The sequence below is a fragment of the Chiloscyllium plagiosum genome, unplaced genomic scaffold, assembly GCF_037043375.1.
Source record: "Chiloscyllium plagiosum isolate Xiang-an unplaced genomic scaffold, Cpla_swu_hap1 HiC_scaffold_3, whole genome shotgun sequence".
Taxonomy (NCBI): domain Eukaryota; kingdom Metazoa; phylum Chordata; class Chondrichthyes; order Orectolobiformes; family Hemiscylliidae; genus Chiloscyllium; species Chiloscyllium plagiosum.
In genome coordinates, this window is record NW_028270141.1 from 95,565,892 (window position 1) to 95,590,550 (window position 24,659).

Genomic DNA, 24,659 nt, shown 5'->3' on the forward strand with positions numbered 1-24,659 from the left:
TTGGTAAAAAGCTTGCATTGCCTGGTCTTGTGGACTGGGTTTCCAGATCTCTCAGGTGCATCTACACTACCAGATTTAAGTTTAGGAATATGCTATGAAACAGATTTTTTTTTTTTCCCCAGTTTAGTATACTTTGGAGCCATGTTTATTGTCAGTTGTTTCTGTTGTCAGTCTGGTGAGAAGTTGAGGTGGAGACATCATGAACTGAAAACTGTTGTACCTTCTTTCTAATTTTCTGAAATAATCTTGTTATTCATTCTGTCTTTTGGGTCCTGAGCTTGGTCATAATTTTTGTTCTGATTGAGAGAAATTTTTTGTATTCTTTATTATTTACATATTTTTCTTTATATTGCTGCCTGCTACAGTTGATGCATTTGTAGCACCACCACCTACAATCAGTGCCTCTCCTGCTAAATCAGAATCTTCAGCTGTAATTGATCTTTTTGGTGGTGGGTATACCTCTTCAGATTTCTTTCCAAGTTAAACATTTGTTCAGTATGGCTATAGATGAGCTGTTTTAAACTGAAGTAGCAGAGTAGTGAAAGAATTTAATGCTGTTCAAAATAACTAAGATTTTTTTTAAAATGTAAAACTGTAGAAATATTTTATTTCCACGCAATTGTTGGTTCATCAAAATCTACTTGAAGTAACAAAATGATTAAACATGCTGATTTAAGGCATGTAGTTATGCAGTAATAAAGACCTGAATTTTTCATTCTAATATAACTCTGTGATTAAACTAATTGTTGAATTGTACAATATGTCAAATTTGCATGATATTGTTTAATGTAACTCCTGTTGGAGGTTGAAATAACTATTACAGGCATTGTTCAGCAACTTGAACTTACATTTGAGCCAAATCTATGTGTTAAAGTTTGATTCCTCATCTCAATGAAATGCATTGTAAGTTTTTCTGATGTTTGCAGAGGCCATTTAGTCTAAGTTTAGTACTTTTCTTTTTTTTTGTGCTGCATTTCTTTGGATCACGATACCAGACGCTTTTGGTAGCTCTGCTACTGAGTCTCAGCCTGCCACTCAGGCTGTTTCCAGTTCATCTGCTTCGTCGGACTTGCTCGCTGGTAACTGGCTTTTGTTAATTGTGGGAGGGGAGAAGACAGAATGCACAAAAGATGGTTCTTTACCTTTGAGAGTGTCGGTGCATTTATTTGTCTGAATAATTTTAAGTGTCTTGTTCTTGATTGAAGCTTGTTTGTAACAGTGTAGTTTTCTTAAGGCTGTGAGACCAGACAATACATTTCAGAGGTGACTCTTGATGTAGTGATATGAAGACAATTAAGCAACAGAATTTGTACTTGTGTGAAGGCAGTCAGCATCGTGGTTCAAATAATCCTTCCCACTCACTAGCAACCAGAAAAGATTTCAACTCTTCCTCTTTCCTCTCCCTATGTTGCTTTAAATCTGCACCGAGTCTCTTCACTTCCATTTATAGCTGCTGAGTCAAGGCCTTGCTGTGTCCTCCTGACATTGCCGGTGTTACTTGGACTTCTTAACATTTATCAATGATGACTGAAGTACTACCTAAAAAATTTTACCTAAAAAGCTCTTGCTGCTGCTTTGGATCTGCATACTACTCCTCATCCCCCAAGCACGTGCTGGGACATCCGAATCAAAAATCAGCCATATTCCATGACTGATGTACCTGCAGACAATGGCTTCAACAAGAGAAGAAAATCCAGGCAAATTGTGTCCCTGGAAGGTGTAATTAGGAAGATAGGACAAAATATTGTGTTAGAAGACTCTCTTGGAAAATCCAGAACAGTTGGTCGTCATGTTGTAATAGTGTCATATTAACTTGACTGCTGTTAAACTGGCCTTGTTTCCTAAGCGCACATTTAGAGCTCAAACCATCATGTGCCAGCAGCTCATTTAAAATCCACATAAAAAGACATTGAATGTACATAAAGGTATGCCATTCATACATTAGATTTTGTATCAGGATAATTTAGTATTTTGTCAGTGTAAATGAGAATCCAATGCAACCTAGTCTTGCCTCTGTAAAATATAACTAATTAGGATTACATTTCCACCTGTTCACAAAAATATTGTACAATCATTTAGGAGAGTTTAATTTCAAAGTAGATAGTGAACTTTCTTTTAGGGCTGAAGAGAGTAAAAAGATTCTCACCTGGTGAGTGGGGCTACTGTAGGTTGGATAGTTAATTGGGACTAATAGGTTGGATAGTTAATTTCGTTTAAACCAGTTCCTGAAATGGTTGAGACAGGGTATATACATTCTTTTTAAATTGCTTCTGTGTAACACAGCAGTGACAAGGGAACATAATTTTATAAAAGGCAGGAGTTTAAAGGGATTGTGAGGAATTTCTTTCTACCCATAGGAATCTGGAATGCACTGCTGAGAGCACAGGTGAGGCAGGAAACTTCAGTACCTTTTGGACGAGCATTTAAAATGTCATTACATTCGAGCCTATGGGTCAAGTGGTGGAAAGTAGGACTTGTTTATATTTAAAGTATCTTTATGTCAGTGCAGATTGAATGGACCAAAGGACTCCTCTGTACACTTTGATTCTACGAATGCTTTCTACAGGAAGCGGAAGCACTCCAATAAGATCAGTGATGAAAAGGAAATAATTAGAGTTGTTTTTTAAAGCTGTCTTTTTTCTCTAAGGTTTTGGAAATGCATTTATGACACCGACAGCGACACCAATACCTCCGGTACAGAATAATGTTTTGCAGCCTGACTTTGAAACAGCTTTTGGTATGACAGCGACAAGTAACACCTTTGATTCATCAGGTATGGAAAAAAAACGCTTTTTAATTTGAAGAAGTCAGAGAAAGCAATACTTGAAAATTTACCACTTTTTACCAGTAATTTCAGTAAATAAAAAATCAACTTACTAGTTTTAGAATTCAAAAGAATGTCATTGTATGTGCTGTCCATTTTAGAATCACTTCAAAATGAACATCTGTTCAACAGCTACTTGTGGTGATTTCGAAGTTGTCAAGAAGAGCAATTTCTCGTTCAGCTAGCAGTTTATCACCAGTGGTTAAAGTCTGAACATTCAAGAGGGAATATTTTACTCCAAGTTTTTAATAAAAGAGCATTTAATTGTCATTTAGAATGTGTATTTTTATTTTAGTTCTCTGCTTGAAATTATTATTCATGTTCTTTGTCAGGAAGGATGAAACAATGGCTAGTGATGCATTCTGTTTCTTCAGTTTTGAAAGTATTAGATGAATTATTAAGTCTTTTCAGTTTAATTGTTTGACAAATTTTTACCACTAGTGAATGTTTGACTTATTCCAATGCATCCTTTCATGAGCATTATTTTGGTATTCAAACATGAAATTAGTTTAATCAGTCAATACGAATTGAGACTCCCTAAATTGTGGCTGATTTGTGTGCTGAAAATGTGTTGCTGGAAAAGCGCAGCAGGTCAGGCAGCATCCAAGGAACAGGAGAATCGATGTTTCGGGCATAAGCCCTTGAAGAGGGGCTTATGCCCGAAACGTCGATTCTCCTGTTCCTTGGATGCTGCCTGACCTGCTGCGCTTTTCCAGCAACACATTTTCAGCTCTGATCTCCAGCATCTGCAGTCCTCACTTTCTCCTCGCTGATTTGTGTGGCAAAGCTGTGTGAATGCTTGAGTGGATTCTTGCAAATTCTGTTTGTAATGATTGCAGCTGTGCAGTGAAAGCCTTTTTACTTTAAGCATATTATGTAACATTTGCCAGGCTGCATTGTTTCTTGAATCTCAAATTCTGCATGACCTATTGCTTCTGCTGAATTAAAAGTAAACCTGAAATGTAACAACTATAACTGTTCAATATTGAGCCAAAGCTTTCAGTTCTTAATGGTGCTATCAAATTTTCTCTTCTATTTCATGCCATCAACGTTGGCACCTTATTTGATGTGATTTCATTATTGGTGAGTTTTTTCCTTACTTGTGACTTGGTTAAATTTTTACTATGATATATTGTAAGCTTGTAGCATTTTTACTATTTTGTGCACATTTTCGTTTAACTGATTAACATATGGCATACTTTTCTAAATTCAAATTAATATAATTTCAAAGCAATGCCAGACTGTCTTTTTACACTGCCATGATCACCAAATGTACTCCACCCCAAGTTTAAAGTGATCAGAGTATGTATTATGGTTTGACCCTGTCCAAAAGCTGAAGCAGTGATGCTTTGGTTTAGTGTATCCATTTGTTCATGTTATGCATATTGTTTATGCAGTGTTTCCAAAAGAGATTTAATTTAGATTAGATTCCCTGCAGTGTGGAAATAGGTCCTTGGCCCAACAAATCCACACCAACCCACCCAAACCCATTTCCCTCTGACGAGTGCACCCAACACAATGGGCAATTTAACATGGCCAATTCACCTGACCTGCACGTCTTTGGTCTGTGGGAGGAAACCCACACAGACACTGGGAGAATGTGCAAACTCCACACAGACAGTCGCCCAAGGCTCGAACCGAACCTGGGACCCTGGTGCTGTGAGGCAGCAGTGCTAACCACAGCCACCATGCAGCCCCATTTAAGATAAGTTTTTATTCATTCTGTAATTGGTTTGCTGTGCAACCTTAACATGGCTCAGATAAATGTATAGGATTATGTGTATGTAAATAGTAGAGCTAAAACATACAAATTGTTTACGGAGTTCCCCACTCCTGTGTATTAATCCTCTCTTTTGGCTGTCAAAGTTTTGATTGCTTAGGTGATCTCCTTATGCCCACAATGGCATCACAGAATCAGGCAATACTTTCAGGAATGCCAGCACCAGCAGGAACACAGCCAGTGAAAAGTCTAGGGAGTGATCTTGATTCTTCACTTGCAAATCTTGTAGGAAGTAAGTTGATAATTTTTTTAATGTTCTCCATAATGTTTCTAATCACAAAGACATGTTAACATATTAGCTGCTAATAGTGAAATTAAGACAATATGTGCTGATTAATGTAAATAAGATCCATTATTATCAAAAATGTTGTTCTGATTAAAATCAATGGTTATAGGACTATTTAAAACAGCCAAGTATGGATACAGTATAATAGGATAAGCACCATTGAAAATCACCACAGTTTTTGAATTACTCTACAAGTGTTGAAAGCTTTTGCACGATCACATTGGGTACTGTGATCAATATGGAATAATTCCAAGAAATTTGAATTGGTTTGATTGTTGGACAGGGAGGCAACAGGGAAGGTTTGATGCAAAATTAGTTCATTGTGTGAGCTAAGGCAGAATGGCAATACAGTATGTTGTATACCTTTTAGTAGGTTTTTAAGTAAAGAGCAACATAATTAACTTAGTAGAATTGAAGCCTGTCAGGTTGAAGTAAGATTGTATTTTTCACAATCTCTGGATGTCTCAAAGTACTTCACAGCTGTTCAGTTATTTATTGAAGTCACTGTTTTGCTGTTGGGAGCACTGCAGTTATTTTGTGCTGAGCAAACCCCCACATAGGGGCAGTATGACAGTGATGCAGTGATAACCAGGCAGTCTGTTTTGGGATGTTTATTGAAGGTAAGTATTGACCAGGACAAGGGAGATAACATCCCTGCATTTCTTTTGAAATAATTCCAGGAGGAGATAGTACTGTAGTGTTAATGCCATTGGTCTAGTAATCCAGAGGCTCTGGCTTGTATTCTGGGGACAGGGGATGAAATTCCACCAGAGCAGCAGTTAATTTAGTTAATAAATCTGTAATTTAAAACTGGATTCAGTAATGGTGACATTAAAAATATAATTATTTATTGTAAAAAGTCAATTAGCTCAATAATGTCATTTCTGAGGAAAACAAAATCAGCCAGCCTTAGGTGGTCTGGTTTACTCCAAACCCACAGTAATGTAGTGAACTTGTAACTGCCTTCTGAAATAATCCAGCAGCCACTCCATTTCTAGGCTGGATGATGGGTCAAAATGCCCATGAAGAGGGAACAGTAGTTTGAATACCAATGTGACTAAGGAACAGAAAACAATGAATATTTATTTCAAACTAGGCCCTGAGGGTCATTATGTGGATCAGAGGTGATCTGTATAAGTGAAGCATAATTTCAAATCTTACAGATGACACAAAATCTGAATACGTCCTAAATAACAAGGAAGATAGTTACAAATCTCAGATGTTTAGTGGTGAAATTGACAAACATAGCAGATGCAATTTAATGTGGAAATGTGTGATATGATTTATTTTGGAAGGAAGAATGACAAGATAAAATATAAATCAAGAATTCCTAGTAAATCTAGGTCAGGTTGGTATCATGAAGGGAGTGGAGTGGGGTGGGGTGGGGTCCCTGCTTTCCACTGGTTAGAATCATAGCACAAAGGAAAATGGTCAGGTCTTTGTCAGTCACCTCATTTCCATGATATCTCTAAGGAATTCTTCAAGGCAATGTCATCAGCCCAATCATTTCAGCTGCTTCATCAGTTACCTTCCATCATAAGATCAGAAGTGGGAAGCTTCACAGATAATTACATACAATGTTCAGCATCATTCCTCAAACTCCTCAAACGCTGAACGTAGCAAGGCCTGACAAGTGGATGCTACATGTGTGCCAATCTATTATTTATAATCCATCAGGAGTAGTCTAACCTTTGTCCCTTGACATTCAGTGGCAATATATTCACGGAAATCCCAACAGTAACATCCTGGTAGTTAACACTGACTAGAAACTGAACTGAACTAGCCATATAAATACTGTGGCTATAGGAGAAAGTCAGAGGCTAAGAATCCTGCAGCACATAATTCATGTCCTGTCAACCTCAAAATTGTCCCCCCATCTACAAGGCACAAGTCCCGAGTACAGTGGAATGCTTCTCACTTGCCTGGATGTGTGCAGGTCCAACAACACTCAAGCTTGACACTATCCAAGACACAACAATCCATTTGATTAGCAGCATATCTACAAATGTTAATTCCCTCTACTACCGACATTCATTCTCAGCTGTGTACCACTTACGACATGTACTGCAGTGGGGGAGAAGTACTAATCGGGATTACAAGGTCTGCCATTTCTCACTGTGACTCTCTTGGAGAATAGAGCCTCCGGCTAAAAACCAGGGCCTGACTCAGTGGGAATGGGGCAGCAGATCTGCACTTTGGCATGCAGCTGAGAAACTTCCTTGGTGTGGCACTCCTATTTTAGCAGCCATAATACTTCCCTCCCTCCAAAGCCATCATCTTTGTTCCTGCCACCTGGAGGCTGGTAAAGTTTCAAACCATAGCATACAAAAGTAACAGATTCAAGCAATAGTTTGTCCTTAGCTAATTGTCTGATCCTAAGCACCACACTTCAAGAAGATGAGGGTTTGAGCTATAGGGAGATGCTGAACAGGCTGGGGCTGTTTTCCCTGGAGTGTCAGAGGCTGTGGGGTGACCTTGTAGAGGTTTACAAAATTGAGGGGCATGGATAGGTTAAATAGGCAAAGTCTTTTCCCTGGGGCTGGAGAGTCCAGAACTAGAGGGCATAGGTTTACGGTGAGAGGGGAAAGATATAAAAGAGACCTACAGGGCAACTTTTTCATACAGAGGGTGGTAGATGTATGGAATGAGTTGCCAGAGGAAGTGGTGGAGGCTGTTACAACTGCAGCATTTAAGAGGCATTTGGATGGATATATGAATAGGAAGGGTTTGGAGGGATATGGGCCGGGTGCTGGCAGGTGGGACTAGATTGGGTTGAGACATCTGGTTGGCATGGACGGGTTGGACCGAAGGGTCTGTTTCCATGCTGTACATCTCTATGACTCTAATGCTAAGCCCTTTAGAGCCTGTGTACAGATGGGTTTATTAGCCTGGTAACAAGGATGAAAGAGAGACATTTTGGAAAATCAAAAGAGACTGGATTTATTCTGACGAAAAAGAAGATTAAGGAGATATTGATGTTCAAAATTACATGAAGGATTTTGATTGTGTAAATTGGGAGAGAACATTCCCATTAGCTGGAGGATTGATAACTGGAAGTGACAAGTTTAAGGCAATTGGCAAAAGGGCCAACCTGGGATTGCAAGGAATTTGTGATTTTACTGAAACATTTTTATACAACATGTTCTAATGTTATAACATATAGAAACCTCAAATGAAGACAGCTCTGAAGAGAAGGCACATAGAACTTCAAATGTTAGCTCTGTTTCATCTGCTGCCACACTTGGCCACCTCCAGTTTGGTGCAAATGAAGGGTAGAAGATTTTTACAAAAAAGGGAATACGTACGTCGCTGGGAGAACAGCGAAAACCTAAACAGTCAAGGAGAGCTAGAAGAAAATATCTGGAAAAATTTCATACGTGTGGGGGAAAAAAAGGGAATTTCAATTTCCCAACATTAACTGGGTTGGGCAACGTATATCTGAGATCTACTTACACTGAAAGGCTTGGAGGAGATAGATTTCTTAATGTATCCAGAAGGTCTTTTTAAGCCAATATGTAGAAAATCCTGCAAGAGAGGGGGTGATTTTGGACCTAATTTTCAGTTGTGCAGTGATTTGGACAAGCTGAGTGATTGGTCAAATGCATGACAAATGTAGTATAATGTGGATAAAAATGAGGTTATCCATTTTGGTAGCAAAAAGTAGGAAGGCAGATTATTACTTGGCTGTAAAAGGAGAGAGGGGAATGGTCAACAGGATCTGGGTGCCCTCATGTACAGTTGCTGAAAGTACACATGCAGGTGAGGCCACACCTGGACTATTGTGTACAGTTCTGGCCTCCTTATCTGAGAGGATATTTTAGGTATAGATGGAGTGCAGCAAAAGTTTCCTAGATTCACTCATAGGGTGACATGGACTGGCATATGAGGAGAGATTGAGCCAGTTAGGATTGTATTCACTGGAGTTCAGAAGAATAAGAGGGGATCTCATAGACACGTATAAAATTCTACCAGGATGAGACACGTTAGATGCAGGAAAGGTGTTCTCAATTGAAGGGTTAGCCCAGAACTAGGGGGTCAGAGTTTAAGGATGATGGGTACACCTTTTAGGACCAAGATGAGAAATTCCATGACCCGGAGTGGTGAACTTGTGGAATTCATGATCACTGAGTGATTGAGACCAAAATAGTGTGTCTTCAAGAAGAAGGTTGGTATAGCTCTTGTGGCACGAGGGATTAGGGATGGGTTGGATTAGGGTATTGAGTTCAATAATCAGCCATCATAGAACTACAGAATCCCTACAGTGTGGAAACTGGCACTTCGGCCCTACCAATCCTTCAGAGTAACTAACCCAGACCCATTCCCCCTACCCTATATTTACTCCTGACTAATGCACCTAACCTACACATCCATGAACACTATGGACAATTTAGCACAGCATATTCACCTAATCTGCACATCTTTGGACTGTGGGAGGAAACTGGAGCACCCAGATGAAACCTGTGCAGGCTCTACACAGACAGTCGCTCGAGGCTCGAATCAAACCCAGGTCCCTGGGGATGTGGGGCAGCAGTGTTAACCACTGAGCCACCATGCCGCCTTGATCATATTGAATAATGGAGGAGGTTCCAGGGATCAAGCGCCCTATTTCATAATTTCAATGATATTGACCCTCTTGTGATGCAGGTACACATCCCGCCATGGTAGATGGGTGGAATTTGTATTCAGTAAAAATCTTGACCACTCCACCATCGTCAGTTGTGGGAAAACCATGTCAGGTTCACTAATCTTTTTCAGAGAAGGAAAAGGTAGCTTTTTTTTTCTGGTATGGCTGACCTGCAACTCCAGACCCATGACAATGTGGCTTTCTCTTAATAATCATCTGAAATAGCCAGTTGTATCAAATACTAAAGTCACAAAAAAAATCAGACTGACCATCTGGCTTTGACTGAGGCACTGAAAATAACTGATCCCTGTTGATGCTACAAAGTCCCCCTCCTGAAGGTCTGGGGGCACAAGCAAAAATTGGGAGAGCTGTCTCACAGACTGTTAGGTTGTTGCTTGACTACATTCAGAATACACAGTCCCAGACACCACACTGTCACCATCCCTGGATTTGTCCAGTCTCACCAGCAGAACAGACCAAGTAGAGTTGGTGAAACAGTGATATACCATCAGGGGGGGAGCTTCCCTGGGAGCCCAAAAAATTAACTCTAGACTCCATGACATCAAATCAAACGTGAGCAAGGAAACCTGCTGATTTCTTTCGCCCCTCAGCTACTGATGGGAACTCGTTCATGTTGAACACCACTTGGAGGAAGCACTGAGGGTGGCAAGGTTGTAGCATGTACTGTGCTTAGGGGGCTTCAATGTGTCTCGGTAGCAGCACTGCTGACAGAGTTGGTGACGTTCTAAATAAAGAACAAAGCTGTTAGACTGAATCAGCGGCAGATGGTGAGGGAATCACCATGAAGGGAAAAATATAATTGACTTCGTTCTCTCCAATCTGCCCAAAACAAATGTATTTGACAGTGATTGTCACCGCATGATCACTGCATAGCCCTTGTGGAGGTGAAGTCCTACCTTCACATTGAGGATGCAGTCTGTCGGGTTGTGTCACTTACTATAGTGCTAATTGAGAAAGACTTTAATCAGATCTAGCAACTGAAGACTAGGCAGCTATGAGGTGCTGCATGTGCTGTTAGTAGCAGCTGACTTGTACTCCCATGCAGTCTGCAACTTCATGGTAAAGCATATCCCCACTCTACCATTATCATCAAGATGGGGGATCAACTGTGGGTGAGTGAAGGGTGTAGGAGGAAATTCCAAGAGCTACGCCAGATAAACAAAAATTAAACTAAAATGCTGTGGATGTTGGAAATCTGAAGTTGAAAGTGCTGGAGCAACTCTGCAGGTATAGCAGCATCTGTAGAAACAGAACCATTAAAAGTTTCAAGGTCTAATGTAAGAAGAGTTCTGAAGAGCAATCCGATCTGACTAAAATGTTAACTCAGTCTTTCTCCCTAGAGATGCTGCTAGATGCTGAATTTCTCACTTTGTTTTTAATAAGTGAAAATGAGGTGTCAACCTGGTAAATCTACAACACAGGGCTACTTGCGTGCCAAACAGCGTAAACAGTAAGTGATAGAAAAAGCTAAGTGATTTCCCCAACCAATGAATCAGATCTATGCTTTGCTGCATCTAGTTGTGAATGATAGTGGACAATTGAACAATTATCACTGGAAGAGGAAGAGGAGGCTCTATGAATGGGCAAGCCCAGTGCATCCATGCAAAAAAATAAGGCTGAAGCATTTGCAACAGTCATCAGCCAGAAGTGTTGAGTTGATGATGCATCTTGGCCTCCTCTCGAGGTCCATAGCATCCAGATTTCAGTCTTCAGACACTTTGATCCACTCCAAGATATTCCATGTAAAGCAGCAGCTGAAGGCACAGGACACTGCAAAGGCAACATTTCAGCAATAATACGGAATGTGTGCTCCAGCTTTGCCCTACCGTTTGTCAAGCTGTTCCAGTGCTGTTGAAATGTTGGCATCTACTCTCGAATGTGGAAAATTGCCCATGCACAAAAAAGCAGGAAAAATAAAATCCAGGCAATTACTGCCACATCCGTCTACCTTAGATTATCAGTAAAATTACGAACTTGTAATCAGTAGTACTATCGGGCAGCACTTGCTTAGTAATAACTTGCAGTTTGACACTCTGTTGGGCTGCTCAGTTCCTGACCTTATCATAGCCTTGGTACAAACATGAACAAAAGAGCTGAATTCCAGAGGTGAGATGTGTGCATCAGACCTGCATTTGATAAAATATCGCATCAAGAAGCCCTAGCAAAGCTGGAGATAATGGGAATCATGGGGCAAACTTTCGGCTAGTTGGAGTCATAACTGGCACAAAGGAAAATAGTTGTGGTTGTTGGAGGCCATTCATCTCACCTCCAGGATATCTCTGCACGAGTTCCTTCGGGTGGTTTCCTAAGCCAAACCATCTTCATTCATGACTGACCTTTCCTCCATCTTAAGGTCAGAAATAGAGATGTTTGATCGCACAATGTTCAACACCATTTGTGACGATTCAGATACTGAAGCAGTCCATGTCCAAATACAGCAAGACCTGGACAATGGCCAGGTTTGGGTTGACAAGTGGCAAATATTGTTGCATGGCACTGTATGGCAAAAATGCCCAACTCTCACCAAAAAAAAATCTATCGCCCTATGATATTCAGTGGCATCACCATTACTGAATCCTTCACTATCCATATCCATCCATTTTAAATTGGCCCATTGATGGGAAACTTAAATGGGTTACTCATATAAACTGATACGACCCACTGGGGATTGCACTGGATATCACGTCCTCTTCCCAAAATCATTTAAAATGTGAAAAGATGTAGTTGAACTGCCCAATTGACCTGACTGACAAACTTGTGACAAAAGAATATACACCATTACCTTTGTAGACTTAACCAAAAGATAGCTCTTTCACTAATGAGGCATGAATTATTAACTTAACACCTTATGAGTTTCTAACTCCTCTTAATTAACTAGACGTGCCAAAGACATGGATTTTAAGGATGAAAATCAGTTAACACAAATAATAGTTTGATAGAGTCAATCTGGAGTCAAGTTGAGTGATTTTAGTTTGATGTTTTCCAGTTTCCTTTGTTCACTTTTTCAGTAATAGAGTCATCGAGCCATGCAATACAAAAACAGACCTTTTGGTCCAACTGGTCTGTGCTGACCAGATATCCAAAGTGGATCTCATCCTATTTACTAGCATTTGGCCATATCTCTCTCAACCCTTACTATTCATTTACCTATCCAGATGCCTTTTAAATGCTATAATTGTACCAGCCTTCACCACTTGCTCGGCAGCTCATTCCATACATGCACCATCCTTTGCCCCCTAGGTCCCTTTTTAAATCTTGATTCTCTCACCTGAAACCTCTGCCCTCTAGTTTTAAACTCTGCTACTCTGGAGAAAAGATTTTTGAGAAAAGACTTTGGCTATATACCCTATCCACACCCCTCATGATTTTATAAGCCTGTATAAGGTCACCCCTCAGCCTCCAATGCTCCAGGGGAAATAACCCCAGTCTATTCAGCATCTCCCTATAGCTCAAACTCTCCAACCCTAGCAATGTCTTTGTAAATATTTTCTGCACCCTTTTGAGTTTAACAGCAACATTCCCATGGGAGGGTGACTAGAATTGAATGCAGTATTTCAGAAGTGCCTCACCAGTGTCCTGTATAGCTACATCATGACCTTCCAACTCCTATACCAATGCACTGACCAATAAAGGCAAATGCCACCTTCACTACCCAGTTTACCTGCGACTCCATCTTCAAGGAACTATGAACCTGTACCCCAAAGTCTTTGTTCAGCAACATACCCCAAAACCTTACCATTAAGTATATAAGACCTTCCCTGATTTACCTTACCAAAATGTAGCACCTCACATTTATCTAAATTAAATTCCACCTGTCACTCCTCAGCCCATCTGATCAGGGTTCATTGTACTGTTAGATAACTTCCTTCATTGTCCACCATACCACCAATTTTGGTGTCATCTACAAAACTGCTAACTATTACTCCTATCTTCCCATCCAAATCATTCATATAAGTGACAAAAAACTGCCCAGCATCAATCTTTGTGGCACACCGTCTGGTCGAAGGAGCAACTTCCACCACCACTCTGACTCTTACCTTCAAGCCAATTTTGTATCCAAATAACTAACTCTTCTTGGATTCCACGTGATCTAACCTTGCTAACCAGTCGATCATGTGGAATCTTGTTGAACAGCTTGTTGAAGTGTGTATAGTCAATGTCCATCGCTCTGCTTTTGTCGATTTTCTTTGTCACTTCAAAAAATCTCCATTAAGCTGGTCAATCGATTTCCCACGCACAAAGCTATGTTGACTATTCCCTAATCAGTCCTCTCCTTTGCAAATGCATGTAAATTCTGTCCAGGAATCTGTTTAGCTTAGTTGGCTGGATTGTTAGTTTACAGACCAGTATAATGCTGCCAGCGTGGGCTCAGATCCCATCACCAGTTTGAGGTAACCATGAAGGACTGTCCTTCTCAACCTCCCTTCCCTCGTCTGAGGTCTGCTGGCCCTCAGGTTAAATCGCCACCAGTCGTTTTTCTGTCTCTAATGAAAGAGCAGCCCCTATGGTCTGTTAAGACTATGACGACAAAAAACACAGCCTAATTCTGTCCCTCAGAGTCCCCTGCAACAACTTACCCACCATTGATGTCAGACTCACCGGTCTATAGTTCCCTGGCTTTCCTTACTACCTTTCTTAAATTATTGCACCACATTAGCCTCCAGTCTTCTGGCGCTTTCTTTGACGACACAAGGTTGTCTGCACTAAAGTCCATTCTTTCGATTATGAGTTGAGAATTGATCCATTGAATACACAGGAATGCTTTCTTTTTCCTTCCTTCAGGAGTATGGAAAAAAAAACAGTTTACAGGAAAAGGTGGATGAGAACATCTTCCAAGAGCTTGATTTATTGATATGCTTTTCCTTTTTGAAATGAGGTTCTCGGTGCTGCATTTGCTTCATAGAGAACCGGTCTCCTGATCATAAGACTGTAACATAGAAATGGAAATTGGCCCTCGAATGCTCTGCCATTCAAATGAGATTGTGTCTGATCTGATGACCCTTAACTCAATTTTCCTGACTTTTCCCTGATCAGAGGCCAATCCAAATGCTATAACTGACTTCTCTGTCACCAATTCCAATTGGTCCATAGATGAGCCATCCAACTAATATTATTGGGCAGGTTCGCCCTGAATGGCTCAGTAGAAGAGACCATACCCACCTAGAAATGTTAATAGCTCCAATAAATAGAGTAAGTAAAAAGATGTGGTCTTCCCGAAAATATTGTGGCTGCAAGAGCAGATCAGAGCTCGGAATCCTACAGTGATTAACCTGACTCCACCTGATCTGTTGCCCTCAAGGATCTTTGTACTTCCCAAGGTCCTGCCATTCACCATGTATTCCCTTGCCTCATTCGTCCTCCCAAAATGCATCACTTCACATTTTCCAAGATTAAATTTAATTTGCTACTATTCTCCCTATCTGACTAGCCCATCCATATTGTCCTGTAGTCTAAGGCTATCCTCCTCACTATTAATCATATCAAAACCTTTTTTGTGATCTGTGTTGATACACTACAAATGTAAGCATATGATCAGTAAGTTAATGACTTGGATACAAAAACAAACAAGGATCCAACTTGAATCCTGTGGTGTGCCACTGAACACAAGACTTCCAGACAAAACAACCTTTGACTCTAAACCATCATCTACTGACTCCTGCACTAAACCAATTTTGGATTCAACTTACAAAATTGCCCTGGCTCTCATGGGCTCTTAGCTTCTTGACCAGTCTATCATGCGAGAACATACCAAAAGCCTTACTGAAGTCCATGTGGACTACATGAATCGCAATAACCTCATAGAACAGTACAGACCCTTTGGCTCTTGAGGTTGTGCCGAATTTTTATCCCACTCTAAGATCAAACTAACCTATATTCCCTACATTTTACTATCCTCCATGTAGCTTAAATGTCCCTAATTTATCTGACTGTACTACCAACGCTGGCAGTGCATTCCAAGCACCCATCACTCTGTGTAAAGAACCAACCTCTAACATATCCCCTAAACCTTCCTCCAATTACCTTACAATTATGCCCCCTTGTGATCAACATTTCCAACCTGGGAAAAAGTCTCTTGCTATCCACTCTATGCCTCTCATCATCTTTTACACCTCTATTACGTCACCTGTCATCCTCCTTCACTCCAATGAGAAAAGCGCTAGCTCCCTCAATGTTTCTTCATAAGACATGCCCTCTGTCCAGGCAGCATCCTGGGCTCTGCACCCTCTCTAAAGCTTCTACATCTTTCCTATAATGAGGTGACCAGAACAGAACACAATATTCCAAGTGTGATCTAACCAGAATTCTATAGAGCTGCAGTATAACCTTGCGGCTCTGAAACTCAATCCCCCTGCTAATGAGAGCCAACACACCATACGCCTTAACAACCCTATCAACCTGGGTGGCAACTTTGAGGAATCTGTGAACATGGACCCCAAGATCCCTCTGTTCCTCCACCCTCTGCCAAGAATCCTGCCTTCAGCCCTGTATTCTGCATTTAAATTCAACCTTCCAAAATGAATCACTTCACACTTTTCCAGGTTGAACTCCAGCTGCCACTTCTCAGCGCAGCTCTGCATCCTGTCAATGTTCTGTTGCGATCTGCACCAGCCCTCCACACTGTCTACAACTCCACCAACGTTCGTGTCATCAATAAACTTACTAACACACCTTTCCACTTCCTCACCCAAGTCATTTATAAAAATCACAGGGAGCAGTGGTCCCAGGACAGATCTCTGTGGACTACCACTGGTCACTGAGCTCCAGATTGAATACTTTACATCTGCTACCACCCTCTGTCTTCTATGGGCCAGCCAATTCTATATCCAGACAGCCAATTTTCCTTGTATCCCATTCCTCCTCACTTTCTGAATGAGCCTACCATTGGGAACCTTATTAAATGTCTTGTTAAAATCTATATACACCATATCCACTGCTCTACTTTCGTCGATGTGTTTTGTCACGTCCTCAAAGAGTTCAGTAAGGCTTGTGAGACATGACCTCCCCCTCTCAATGCCATGCTGACTCTCTCTAATCAAGCTATGCTTTTCAAAATAATCATAAATCCTGTCTCTCAGAATCCTCTCCAATAATTTGTCCATTACCGATCTAAGACTATTGGGTCTGTAATTCCCAGGGTTATCCTTATTTCCCTTTCTTTAACAAGGAGATGAGATTTGCCACCCTCCAATCATCTAGTACTATTCCAGTGAACAATGTGGAAGCAAAGGTCATCGCCAAAGATAAAACAGTCTCTTCCCTTGTTTCCTGTATTTACTTTGCGTATATCCCGTATGGCCCAGGGTCTTATCTACTCTCCTTTTTCAAAATTTCCAGCATGTCCACCTTCTAAAGCTGTTCAAGCGTATCAGCCTATTTCACGCTGTCCTCTCGAATGACAAGGTCCCTCTCACTAATGAATACTGAAGCAAAGTATTCGTTAAGGACTTCCCCTACCTCCTCCGACTCCAAGCACAAGTTCCGTCCACTATCCGTGATTGGCCCTCCCCTTGCTCTGGCCATCCTCTTGTTCCTCATAAATGTACGACATCTTGGGGTTTTCCTTAATCCTACCCACTAAGGCTTTTTCATGCGCCCTTCTAGCTCTCCTCCATCCATTCTTCAGTTCTTTCCTTATTATCTTGTAACCGTCTAGAGCCCTGTCTAATCCTTATTTCCTCTACCTTGAGTAAGATTCCTCCTTCTTCTTGACTAGATGTTCCACATTTCTTGTCCTCCAAGGTTCCTTTGCCCTACTATCCCTTCCTTGCCTCAGGCAAATCTATCCAGCACTCAGTCAGTCCTCCCTTAACAACCTCCACATTTCTGTCAAGCATTTCCCTGAGAATGTCTCTCCCAGTTTGTGCACCACAGTTCCTGCCTAATAGCATTGTAATTCCCCCTCCCCCAATTAAATGCTTTCCCATAGGTCTGCTCCTATCCCCCTCCATGACTGTAGTAAAGATCAGGAATTTGTGACCACTATCACCGAAATGCTCTCCCACCAAGAGATCTGGCACCTGACCTGGTTCGTTGCCAAGCACCAAATCCAATATAGCCTCCTGTCTAGTTAGCCTATTGGGTCAGGAATCCTTCCTGGACAGTGGACAAAATCAGCTCCATGCAAACTGTGTTAAGGAGGTTACAATCAATATTAGGGAAAATCTGCCTCCCAATCTGCTCATCCATGTCTCTGTTGATATTGGGGCACCTATATAAAATTCCCAAGAAAGTTACTGCTCCTTTCCTGTTTCTGACTTCCACCCATAATGACTCAGTAGACCAACCCTCCTCGATGAGCTCCCTTTCTGCAGCTGTTATACTATCATTGATTAGCAATGTCACTCCCCCACCTCTTTTTACCTTTCTCATTATTCCTTTTGAAACATCTAAACCCAAGAACATGCAACAACCATTCTTGTCCCCGTGATATCCAAGTCTGTGTATTGGGCACAACATCGTAGCTTCAAGTACTGACCCATGCTGTAAGTTCGTCACCCTTATTCCCAACACTACTTGCAAATTTTTGCTATAAATTCTGTGTTACGATCGAGCCCTCCACTATCACCTGATGAAGGAGCGTCGCTCCGAAAGCTAGTGTGCTTCCAATTAAATCTATTGGACTATAACCTGGTATTGTGTGATTTTTTAACTTTGTACACCCCAATCCAACACCGGCATCTCCAAATCATGTGTTAAAAACAACACTGACTGCACCTTTGCGATATCAACTGTCTGTCCTTCCTTCCAGACTCTCTGCACACTGTATCTGCTTTTCACAGCTACCCCAGCCTCTGATCCATAGCTCTGGTTCCCATCCCCCTACCAAACTAGTTTATCTACGCTCATCTGTGCACTTAGTCACCACCTCAAATATCTCACTGCGATCAAATGTGTTAGACGTTATCTCACCCTAACAAAGCTAGGATGGCTATCTTTGATCAATCCTTGCCTCTCCGAATGTAGATAACACTTGTTCCTCTAGAACCTTTTCTAATAGTTTCCCCGCCACTGACCTGTAGTTTCCTGGTTTACCTCTACCGCCCTTCTTGAATAATGGTACTACTTTAGCTGTCCTCCATCCTCTGGCATCCCTCCTAAGGCCAGAGAGGAATTGAAAAGAAATGACAGAGCCCCAGTCAGAGGCTTAGAGGGGATTTTAGGAAAAACAAATGTTGTAAGGTTTCCCAGCTCTTTCATGCATTGAGTTCCAGAAATTAAGTAGTAACACTTGAAATAGCATACAAGGCATCTGGCCACGTGCTGGAAAATGAGTAGATAGGTACTTGATCACCAGCAAATAATATATGATGGACTAAAGGGTCGTATTTGTTGTAAAATTCTGGCAGACTTCAAGTAGCTTTCAAAAGAGTATAAATACTTCATAAGGAAAAGAACTGCAGGGATATGAGGAAAGAATTGGTGTAGAAAACTAACTGCAGTGTTCTTCAGAGGAACAATTTTGGACCAAATGGCCTCCTGTGCTCTAGTATTTTATGGTCCTTGTACACAGAATCTTTTGTGTAAACATCTTGTGACATGGCCTTTGGACTTTTTGTGCCATAATGGTGTAGTTGCTCTAAAGGAATGGTGCAGGTTTCTTGGAGAGCTTGCGATCATTTAGTTGAAGTGCTGGAGCCCTCTAAAACTTTTGCGCAGCTCCACATGTAACTAGCAAGCACTTGTGGTCAACTGCATGGAAGCTGTTTGGTTGTTGCATGGCAACATACCTCTAAGGAAATGTTCGGATCCTGGTTTCCTGCTTAAATTTTGATTAAATTTATTACATGGAGTATATTGAATTGAATTGAATTTATTGTCACATGTACCAAGGCATACTGAAAAGCTTTGTCTTGTGAGCAATACAGGCAGATCAGAGTTAAATAGCACAGATCAGTAAATAATAGGTAAACAGCAGCAAACACCAAAACACAGATACAGGCGATTAAGAGTTTGACATTCCATTCAGTATTTTAACAACAGTAGGGTAGAAACTGTTTTGAAACCAGCTGATGTGTGTTCAGGCTTCTGTACCTTCTCCCTGATGGTAGAAATTGTAAAATAAGTTGCCAGGGTGGGATGGATCTTTTGAGAATGCTAGCGGCTTTTCATTCACAGCAGGCCTGGTAGATAGATTCTCTGGATGGGAGGTTGGCCTTTCTGATTGTCCAGGCCGAGTTCACCACTCTCTGTGACCGTCTCAAATCTTGAATGGTGCAGTTGCCATACCAGGTAGTGATGCATCCAGACAGAATGCTCGATGGCACACCTATAAAAGGTGGCAAGGGTATTTGCCGTCATGTCAAATTTTCTCAGCTGTCTGAGGCAGAAGAGACATTGTTGCGCCTTTGTAACCAGTGCAACCCAATGAAGAATCCAAGAAAACTTGCTGTTGATGACCACTCCCAAGAGCTTGACACACTCCACTTGTTCCAACTCTGTGCTGTTAATGTGTAGGGGGCGGGGGCATGAGTAACATCTTGCTGAATGTCAGTAATGAATTCCTTGGTTTTGCTGGCATTGAGAGCTTGGTTGTTCTCAGTGCACCATTTTTCCAGGTCTGTTTCATCACCATCTGAGATTCGACCGACTATGTTGGTGTCATCAGCAAACTTGTAAGTGGCATTAGTCTGGTATTTGTTGCCGCAGTCATGGGTATACAGTTAGTACAGTCGGGGGCTGAGTCCAAAGGCATGCCAGTTCTTGATTTTGGTAATAATGTTGTGTGGCATTATTAATTAGTCTAATGTCTGATTAATCTTGCATTTCTTTCTTTCTATTTGTAGATTTGGGTATTTCTCCTGCTCCAGGAAAGAAGTAAGTAATGTTGTATCCTGCGTATATTAACATTAACTTAATACAGTTTATCTAATTGGTGGTTCTCTCTGAAAATTTCTTTTCATAGTTCTTCAGCGTGTATTTTTCATAAGTACACCAAGGAAAGTAATATGTTAGGAAGAATAAAATTGATGGGTAAGTGTAAGTTAGGATATGAGCAACAGAATTGTGGATGAGCTCACGCTACAGAGATTAAATGGAAGTTGGGCCAGAATAACATTGGAACAGTCTAAACTTTGCACAAGCTTTTCCATGTTAAAGCAATGAGAGACATGGAGATGTTTTTGGGAGGGAAATTAAGTGGCCCTTGTATGGATAGGATATGAATTGGAAATTCCACTCAAGATTGTGGACTGTCTGATTCAGTCTGAGACAGTGGGTAATGAGGAGAATGAATCAGTTGCATTTAGGAGGGCACCAAGATGATGGCTTCTTTTCCTTTATGGCTTATTCAGAGCTGCATATCTGGTCAGGCGAACAATGCAGAGGTAATGCTGTGCCTTAGTGAAAGGGGTGAACTAGCTCTCTGCTTTTTGACTTTCTCAGTGCCACAGTATATGTTTAAGTCCTTTTTTTGGCACAAGGCAATACTTCTTATCAATGAAAATGTCACTAACAATTTTACCACCACCTGACCTTGAAAAGAATAATAGAATCAATGTTGAATACAGGTTTTTTGTATGCTGTCACTTGGGGCCCTCCTGTCTCACAGATACAACACTGAAAGGAACAGTGTTTCCAGTAAAAAGGAAGATAAAAGAATATATGGTTTTGACTCCATAGATTCCCTTTGAACCTTTTAGAGTTGAAGCAGAGGCTAGATGGACTTGCTTCATTTTGAGTGCAGTCAGCACTATCAAAGGTTGCAAGTGTTTTAAGCTTCTCAGCTCCCTGACGCTGTTTCTGTTTTGTGGGATTTGTTCATGTGCCAGCTCATTTGAGAGAGAATGCAAACAGCAGCTTCTCTTCAGTGCCCTTTCAAAGCTCTCTGAATCACCCTTGTCAAATACCACAGAGGCTGGTATCCCATCACCAAGTCGGCCTTTATTTTCATGGTGGTCTGACTTCCTCAGAGCAAGTTGTCAGAGTGAACAGAACCTCTGACACTCCTGTTTATTTTATGTATGTAAGTGCAGTGACTCTAAATACACCATTGTGCAAATAACTAGATTCAATATTTCCACCATCAGGAGAACACCTATGTGACTGGTGAACCAGTAGTAGGCAAAGCCCAATAAGGGTAAGACATTTTTTTTAGATCCGCCAGCTGGGGCTCCCTGATTGGGCCAGTTTAACAAACCCAATCGGAATTTGTTTCATGAGGTCCACCTTGCTGACCTCATTACTATCACTACAATTTGAAATATTGCTTCCTGTCAGTATTTTAAAAAAGGTTCCTTTTTGGTTCCACCAGTAGTAGCCATGGTGTCACTGCCCTATACATTGCAACGGATAATGTCTTCTTGAAATCATAATAGGTTTTGATTATGGTGTGGATTGTTGTTGCTAAATCACCACAAACTTCCTTTAATTCAGCAACTTATTAAGAAATCTCACAATCAACTACCGAAACAATTATTTAAACTTTATTGCATGTCACAATCAAAATCAGACCCCTCAAGTAAGCAAGTTAAGCCTCACAACTCAACTTGGCAATTACATGGTTAATGGTAGAATTTAGCTAAGATTCCAACTAGCAGTTTCTTTGTCCAGAGTTTAATTCTTTGAAGTTCTGCCCCAAGGCATCCTGGAATTGAAATATTATATAATTTTCTCGTTTTCAAGATTGCGGTATGACATTATTGATCTTTTAGATTCTTTCATCCACAATATTGCAAGTCTGCAGCCTGCTTTCTTATCAGAAGTAGCTTCCTTATTCCATGTTACATTTGGCCTTGGGTCTGTTTGAAGACATACCTTTCCTTTTGATTAATTCTTTAAATTCTTCTATCGGGCAATCATCTTTCTTTGTGGCACAAGAAAGCCAGTTAGCAAGCAGCTGTCTAAACAGTTTTGTTCATGTAGCCTTGACTCCTCCTTTTCCCAGACATGGCTAATTGCTTTCAATTCCTATTTAACAGTTTGTCCTTTTTTCTTTTAATAGTGTACTCCAGGCTGAGTTATTACTGCTTCTTTCCATCTATGAACAGTTATTAAACTTCTGAGGTTTCCATGATCACAGAAGTGTTGCACTGTTTCCTTTCTTGCACCCTGAGGTGTCATTATTTCACCTCTGTGTCATTGCTTTTTAATCAGTTTACCTTACCTCAGTTCGACTTGCAACAGATTGAACTAGTTAGAGGTATTAAAAAAAACTCATAAGGAGACAATGCACCTGTAATGTTAAGAGTAAGAGAGGAGATGGAGAGACTAAGCCGAATGTCATCAGTGGACATATTGAACCTAACATTGTACATTGAAGTGTCATGGAGATATAACACACAAATGTAGAAGAGGATATAGAGAGAGACCCTCTGGGTCTTCCAGAACTCGTGCCTCTGTCTCATTAATATCTCAATGCAAAATGCATGACATCATGAGGTGTGAACTAAGCTATGTCCTCTTTGGTACTTCATCAGTAGGAGGGAGCAACCCGAGGGTAATGCCTATCAGTTCACAAACGTGGAAATCCATTCTGTTCAAGAAATATGCATTGATGAGTGCCAGGTATTGACTTGCTTCTGTCCCAAGAGAATTGTCAGCCCTTGAAGAAATGCACTCTTGAGGATTCACTGTGATGTATTTTTTAGCTAAAAAGATATAATGCTACCTCGAATGAGTTGTCTACTAACTGAAATGTTTCCTAACCTGACTAATCTTTTTATTTTGTTTTTCACTTCGATTTCTAACATTTAAGAAAAATCACTTATTCCCATTTAAAATCAGTGTTTGGTGGAGATACTGAGAGACTATTCTGTCAAATTTTGTTTAAGTAGCTTAGCTGTTTATCTGCATCTAACCTAATCATTTTTTTGTCCTTTGGGAGCTGGAAGATTTTGTCTTATTGAAAATTAAATCCATTCCAGCTCATCAAACAAAATATATTTATAAAGGCTTCTAATGTAACTTAGAATAAAATGAGACCAAAATGAAATGAATGGGTTCTGTCATGTAACTGAAGTTCAGTATGAATTTCATCACTGAGTTCCATTTGGGAAACGTAATGAAGCGATCAATTTATTGCCTCAAATGCAAAGATAAAAATAAATAATTCAATGTGAATAATAAGTGAATAATTAACATGCCTCTAAAGAGACTTTCTTATGGCACTGTATGGGGGTGTCATTGGCATCTTTATTGTCCATCTTTAATCCTCGAGAGGGTGTGTTGAGCCACTACTTGAACTGCTGCAGCCCATTTCATTTAGATACACCCACAGTGCTGTGAGAAAGGGAATTTCAGGATTTTGAGACACAACAGTGAAAAAATGGCAATATTGCTCCAGGTTGCAAATATAACACCTTTTATTAAAGAAAGGAGAAAGGCAGAAAACTGTAGACCAATTAGCATAACATCCGTCATGAGAAAATACTTGAATCCATTATTAAGAAGATTGTACCTAGAAAGCTTTGCTCCAAGTGGAGCTTTGCAAAAGGAAAACCATGTTAACTAATCTATTCTATTCTATTTTGAAGTGACAATTAACTGTGGATAGAGGGGAACCGATAGATATACTGGACTTGGATACCAAAAGGCATTTGATAAGGCACCATATTCAAGGGCACAAGATTAAGAAATCACAGTGTGGGGTTAATAAATTAACTTGGAGAAAGGATAGGTTTAACTGGTAGGAAGAAGAGCGTTGGAATAAATGAGCCTTTATAAAGTTCATAATCGGTTGTGAGTGGAGTGCTGAAGGGATTGGAGCTGGCATTTGAGTTGAGGTTCACTGGCTCAGCCAGAATTTATTACTCATCCCTAATTGTTCTTGAAGGTGGTGGTAGTGATGAGCCTCCTTGAACTGCACAGTTTGCCCAATGCAAATACACCAACAAAGTTGTTAGGAAAGGAACTACCTAGCGTGGATGTGGTGTTAATTGAGTGGGTTGCTTTGTCCTGGATGGTGTCAAGCTTCATGAGTGTATAGTTGGAGCTGCACTCATCCAGGCAAGTGGGGACTATTCCATCTACTCACTTTCATCTACTTGAGCTCTGATGAAGGGTCATCTAAGATTCAACATTAGTTGCTGTCTCTCCGTGGATGCTGTCTGACCTGCTCTGATCTCCAACATTTGTTGTTTCCATCTACTCACTCCTGACTTGTGCCTTATGGATCGTGAACAGGCTT

General features: G+C 40.7%; 1 protein-coding gene across 21 annotated transcripts in view; it reads left to right on the forward strand.

Annotated features, from left to right (window-relative positions):
- Nucleotides 1-24,659, forward strand: part of snap91a (synaptosome associated protein 91a) — a 226,535-nt gene that overhangs the window by 180,168 nt on the left and 21,708 nt on the right. For 15 of the 21 annotated variants that reach the window (XM_043685682.2, XM_087981635.1, XM_087981646.1 and 12 more), the window contains 5 exons: nucleotides 366-449; nucleotides 996-1,079; nucleotides 2,648-2,773; nucleotides 4,705-4,836; nucleotides 20,320-20,350. In XM_043685682.2, the coding sequence (XP_043541617.1) occupies nucleotides 366-449; nucleotides 996-1,079; nucleotides 2,648-2,773; nucleotides 4,705-4,836; nucleotides 20,320-20,350 (457 nt within the window). The remainder of the gene's footprint in view (nucleotides 1-365; nucleotides 450-995; nucleotides 1,080-2,647; nucleotides 2,774-4,704; nucleotides 4,837-20,319; nucleotides 20,351-24,659) is intronic. The other 6 variants (XM_087981705.1, XM_087981701.1, XM_087981712.1 and 3 more) reach the window with 2 other exon arrangements.